Raw genomic sequence first — 6,176 nt, forward strand, 5'->3', positions numbered from 1 at the left:
GGGCCTGGCCTGGGCTCAGGCGTGTAGGCCCCGCTGTCTGGCAGCCAGAGGCGCACAGAGTGGAGGGAGGAGAACGAGAAGTATCCCCATGGGTAGCACAGAACATGAGTGACTAGGGAGGGAGGGACACAGAGAGAGCGCGCGCGGCCACAAACCAGCAGACAGCTCAGAGACCAGGGACAGGTAGGGCCTGGGCACTTGGAGCCGGGCGCTCTCGCGGGCCAATCTGCCAGAGGCCGAGGAGGGGGCTGCAGGCAGGTTCCCGTGGGCCCTGGGCGGGCTCATCCCCTGCCGGCCGCACCCTCCGGCGGGGGTGGCAGACAGAACAACAGGGCTGGTAAAAAGGAACACAGAAGCATGGACGTCCCCACTGCAGGCCAGCGGGACTGCGGCTCAGGGCACAGGAACAGGAACCGCAGGACCACGCGCGGCTTGCGCTACGGGTCTGGCAGCTGCTCAAGGACCATGTCCTCGACGCCACTGATCTCGATGTGGTACACGATGCGCCAGAAGCTGGAGTCGGAGGCGCGGTACCGCCTGCCAGGGTAGAGCTGCCACATGAGGGGCAGCATGCTGGGGGGCAGCCGGCTGGGCTGCATGGCCTCCCCGCGGGAGACCTCGATCTGGAGCATGAGGACTTGGAGGCTGCTTTCTGTCTCCATGATGATGGGCAGCCAGGTGCGGTCATTCTCGTCCACATACACGTTGGGCCGCCAGATCCACAGGTGGTCGGGGTGCAGGCTCCTGCACGCGGTGAACGGGCACTCGCTCAAGGCAGTTCTGCCGCTCATGGCACCTCCGCGGTGTGGGAGCGGGTGTGGGAGTGGGAGTGGGAGTGGGAGCGGGAGCAGGAGCGCAGCCTCGCAAAGCCTCTTGCTTGGATTTGGATTTTAAGCTACTAGAGCAGCGGTCGCCAACAGGTGGCCGTGAGTTCCGAAAGGTTGGTGACCACTGCACTAGAGGACAAAGATCATGACGGAAATCATTTACTGAGATTTTGCAGGCACCCCCCCCCCCCAGCTCTCTTCTTTAATCAAAGCACACGCCTGGGGTGCTTATTGAGGAGACCTGAGTGTCTTGAACTGGAGGAGGGGGCAGGTGAAGGGAAGGAGGCAGGGGAGGGGGAGGGGGAGCGGCAGATGAAGGGGGAGGGGCAGGGGGAGGGGAAGAGGAATGATACCTATAAGGACCAGCTGAGGGAAGATAACCCCCTCTCCTGTCACCACACGGAGGGGCTGAGTAGGTCCTAGAAAACCTCTCGCTCAGATGACTCAGGGGAGCTGCTGGGGAAGGCAGGGCAGGAGGCCTTGACACCTCCCCCTCCCAGAGTGGAGGGCACTGGCGGCAGCTGCTTATCCAGATCTATGCCAGGAAGTGCTGGCTGTTTCATGCTCTCAAGGGCCAGGGAGCTAATGCTGGGGGGTCCCTTTGAGAGAAAACCAGAACTTGAGGGGTTTCCACCAACACCTCTGTGTGCACGGTGGTGCTTCTGCCCTGTGCTGGGACCTAACACTCGCCTCCCTCCTGGGAACAGGTGCCCTGAGTCCAGGCTGGGCCCCAAGCAGAGCCTAGGAAGGTGCGGGCTGTTTCAGCAGGAGAGACTGGCGGTGGTCAGTAAGGTCCCACCAGGGCCACACCGGCCACACCCACAGGCTCCACCCCATGTCTGGCTGGCCCTCCATCCCGCTCTCCCTGTGAGGGAGGCAGCGCTCTCCTGCCGGCTCTGATGGCCCCTTTCTGTCTTGTGCCCAGGGCACAGGGTGGAGCTTGGAAACCTGACCCTCCCACACAGCCACCCCCAAGCTCAAGCTCCTCCTGCTCTGGGGCGGTGGTCAACACAGCCCTCACTTTCAGCAAAGGTCAGAGCTGCGCTTGGCACGCCTGCACCCCACAGAGCCTCCCCCACCCTGGATGTGAAAAGTTAATTCAGGTATAAACGTGAAGGCTTAATGGAAGGGGAGCGTGCAGATTAATTATGCTCCTTTGTGCCAAGGTAGAGGCACAGGGCACGCGTCCAGCAGCTCAGCGCCAGCAGCTCCACGCCAGCCCCACTCCAGCCCCTCTGCCTTCCTCAGACAAAGGCTGCATGGCCCTCCCGGCCTCCCAGGGGCCTGGGGTGGGCGGGGGAGGAAGATCACTGTGGTGTTTGGGAGGTTGTGACAAATGAGGGGCCTGTGCTGTACTCTTGGGGCCCCTTCCAGTCTTGCTGACTCTCCTGCCTTCCATGTTCCTGACCCTGGGTGGGTGTTGAAGATTTAAAGGGCTCTAAGGCATGCTCTACCCTCAAGGCACTGAAGAACAAGGAGGACTCCTTAGTACTAGTATTATTTATTATTATTATTATTATTATTATTATTATTACTAGAGGCCCATGCATGAATTCGTGCACCAGTAGGGTCACTTGGTCTGGTTTGTGAGATCGGGCGGAAACCGGATCTCCGACATTACCTGAGGGATCCTGGATTGTGAGAGGGCACAGGCCAGGCCAAGGGACCCCACCGGTGCACAGTCAGGGCCAGGGAGGGACCACAGGAAGGCTCCAGGGTGTGTCTGGCCTGTCTTGCTCAGTCCCAGCAGCAAGCTAACATACCTGTCCGAGTGCCTGCCTCCTGGTGGTCAATGGACGTCGTTGTGAGCGGTTGAGCAACCTTAGCATATCATTAGCACATCATGCTTTGATTGATTGAACAGTCAACCTGTCGACTGGACAGTTAACATATTAGGCTTTTATTATATAGAATTATTATTATTATTACTAGGGGCCCGGTGCACAAAATTCGTGCACTGGGTGTGTGTGGGGGGGGAGTGTCCCTCAGCCCAGCCTGCCCCCTCTCACATACTGGGAGCCCTCAGGCGTTGACCCCCATCACCCTCCAATCGCAGGATCGGCCCCTTGCCCAGGCCTGACGCCTCTGACAGAGGCGTCAGGCCTGGGCAGGGGACCCTCATTTCCCCCCATCACTGGTTCTGCCCCCAGCCCAGGACTGATGCCTCTGGCCCAGGCATCAGGCCTGGGCAGGGGACCCCCAGACCCCTCCGATTGCTGGCTCTGCCCCTTGCCCAGGCCTGATGCCTCGGCCAAAGGCGTAGACCCCCATCTCCCTCTGATCACCTGATCGGCCCCTTGCCCAGGCCTGACGCCTCCGCCAGAGGTGTCAGGCTTGGACAGGGGACCCCCATCTCCCCCCGATCACTGGCTTTGGCCCCCGCCCAGGCCTGAGGCCTCTGGCCCAGGAATCATGCCTGGGCAGGGGACCCCCATCTCCCTCTGATCGTTTGCTCCACCCCCCGCCCAAGCCTGATGCCTCTGACCCAGGCTTCAGGCCTGGGCAAGGGGACCATCATATCCCCCCAATCCCCGGCTCCGCCCCCTGCCCAGGCCTGATGCCTCAGCCAGAGGAGTTGACCCTCATCACCCTCCAATCACCAATCACCGGATCGGCCCCTTGACCAGGCCTGAGGCCTCTGGCAGAGGTGTCAGGCCTGGGCAGGGGACTCCCATCTCCCCGAGGTTGCAGGCTCCGCCCCTGCCCAGGCCTAATGCCTCTGGCTGAGGCGTCCAGCTCGGGCAGCGGGGACCCACAGCTTCAGCAGCCCTGCGATCGTGGGTTCCGCTTTAGGCCCAGGCAAGGGACCCCTAGCTCCCGGGACTGCCAGCTTCGACCGTGCCCAGCTCCCATCGCTGGCTCCACCCCTACTTCCTGCTATCACTGGCCAGGGCGGCAAAGGTGCCTGATTCTCCGATCATGGCTGGGGGGCAGGGCAAAGACGGCCCCAGGGCCGCCTTTGCCCTGCCCCCCAGCTCTTAGCTCCCCCCTGGGTTTCCAATCACTGTCAGTGGCAGGGGGCTTCTTCCTGCTTTCCCTTTCGCCTCCCTGCATTGTGCCTACATATGCAAATTAACCGCCATCTTGTTGGCAGTTAACTGCCAATCTTAGTTGGCAGTTAACTGCCAATCATAGTTGGCAGTTAATTTGCATATAGCCCTGATTAGCCAATGAAAAGGGTATCGTCATACGCCAATTACCATTTTTCTCTTTTATTAATGTAGATTATTATTATTATTGTTAATATTAACATCAGAGCTTGTCCAATGGGCAAGGTGTTCAACAGGCACCTGAGCAGTTTTGTCTTGTTAGCAATCCTGTGGGGCAGGCACTCTTGTCCCCATTTTACAGATGAAGAACTAGAGACTCAAAGGAGTGGCAGTAAATTGCCCGTGGAAATTAGCAACGCTGGGCTTTGGTCCCTATTCTCCTTGATTGTGAGCTGTTGTGCCGCCCACTCTATTAGCTGCCTTTTAAGAAAGGCAGAGCCCCGGGGTGGGAGTAAATAGCCCAGATGGCTCCCGGAGTGTGTGGTTCTGCGCGCACACAGGAAGTGATGCTCAGAAGGTCTGAGTGGGAAGGCTGCACAGGCTCGGTGGGCCGGGGCTTCCTGTGCGGAAGCGCCTCCTGCTCTGAGACGGGGATTAGAAAGCTCGGGAGGTGGGAACCCATTGCCCACCTCCAGGAGCAGCGCAGCTGCCTCCCCCACCCTCTCCACCCAGGAACCACACTTCTTCTCTGAGGGGGAAGGTGACCCAGTAGGTTCTGGGACCTGGGGGAGGGCGGGCTTCCACCTGTGCGCTGTTTCCAGGCAGTGGGCACCACCTCCATTGGAGCCAAGCCAGTGATTGAGCAGAGGTGGTCTCCGCACCCCGTTTCTCCCTCGCAGAGCGGGTGGAACACAAGCCTATGAGTCTGACCTGCGCTGCGGGCTGTGTCAGGACTGAGCTCCTGTGACTATTAGGGCAGGCATTCTCCAGGGGCCACTGGATCGAGGGGCTTTTCTCCCCACAGCTGCATCTGTGCGCCCCGACTTCATCCACAGAGCGCAGGGGGCCGGCTGCTGGAGGTCAGATGCAGCAGGAAGTCCCAAGGGCAATGGCCCTGATAGCAAAGTGACTTTCTAAACCGGAGAGCCACAGAATGCACAGGGGGTGGGTAGGGCAGCTGGTGGCGGTCAGAGGCTCAGAAAGGTCGAGAGATAAGCTCAAGGTCCCTGATTTAAGCAGAAGCAGAAACCCAAATCTGCATGTCTGTCTTCCCAGTTCAGGCCTCTGCCCCCCAGAGCTGCGGCTGAACCTCACCCTTGCCCTCCCTGGGTGTGACTGTAGCCCAGAGAGCCTCCAGCAGGCCAGGAGTGGGGTCTCTCTGTGACAAGTGGGTGAACGTGTGCAATGCTGATCGCTGGGGCTTGCTGAGCACCTACTAGGTGCCAGGCACCAGGAAAGTGCATTCTCATTCTTCATCCACCTGAGAACTGACGTGCCCATTCTAAAGATGTGGAAACTGAGGTTTAGGAAGGTGGGCTCAAGACCATCCAACTAATAAGTGGTGGAGCCTACACTGGAAATGTGAGCAATAGTCAGTGCCTGTCCAACAGGTGTTTATGGAGCACCAACAGTGTGCCCGGCAGGCCCCACCCACTGGGATACAGCAGTAAACAAGACCAATGGGCTCCTGGCACTTCCGCAGCCTGCAGTTCAATGGGGGGGGGGGGGGGCGGGAGTGGGGAGGGGAGGTGAATTGCGGGCCATGCGATGTGGGGAACCAGAATGTGTTTGTTCAGCTCCGAGTTCTCTACGGCGCTGCTTCTCTGCTGGGGCTGCAGGACAGGGTCCTGTGGGAGTGAGAGGAACCAGCCATGCCAGGGCCCCCTCCAGACCTATGGAGTCCAGATGCCTGGGGAGGAGCCTGGGGATCGTCAGCGTGTTTCACAGGCTCTCCAGGCACCTGGAGTTGACTCAGGCTGAGGCCCACCGCTCTGCAGCTCCACAGCACTTTTGGCGAACAAGCCTGGAACACACGTGTCTTAAACTGAAGAATTTGGGGAGTGTAGTGACCATCAGGCTGTGCCTTGGGAAGCAGCAGTGCCCCTTGGGGGACAGGGGTGGCCAGAAGGGCTGCTGGGGAGACCCCAGAGATGCCCCCCAGGCTCCCAGTGGCAGCACATGTGGCAGGTGACAGGTTAATAGGAAATATCTCAAGGTTCCTGGCTGTCATCTTCCCGGCAGAACTTATTTATTCCAGTGTCTGAGGAAAGGCCTTTTGCGAGGGCGCCTGGAGATTTAGGTGTAAAATTTAAAGCACTAATTAAAGTACATAAAACACAGCATGGAGCAACTAGAGTTG

The 6,176-nt window shown here is 59.4% G+C and overlaps 1 protein-coding gene across 1 annotated transcript; it reads right to left on the reverse strand.

The window, feature by feature from the left end:
• Positions 1-247: 247 nt before the first annotated feature.
• LOC132236556 (T-cell leukemia/lymphoma protein 1A-like) lies at positions 248-804 on the reverse strand. Its single transcript, XM_059699675.1, has one exon. The coding sequence runs from the start codon at positions 789-791 to the stop codon at positions 438-440; it is 354 nt and encodes a 117-aa protein (XP_059555658.1). The 5' UTR covers positions 792-804; the 3' UTR covers positions 248-437.
• Between the last annotated feature and the right edge of the window lie 5,372 nt (positions 805-6,176).

This window comes from Myotis daubentonii, chromosome 6 (genome assembly GCF_963259705.1).
Source record: "Myotis daubentonii chromosome 6, mMyoDau2.1, whole genome shotgun sequence".
Classification (NCBI taxonomy): Eukaryota; Metazoa; Chordata; class Mammalia; order Chiroptera; family Vespertilionidae; genus Myotis; species Myotis daubentonii.

Excerpts from the sequence above, each read along its gene's own strand:
- LOC132236556 (XM_059699675.1), bottom strand. The coding sequence starts at position 791 with ATGAGCGGCAGAACTGCCTTGAGCGAGTGCCCGTTCACCGCGTGCAGG.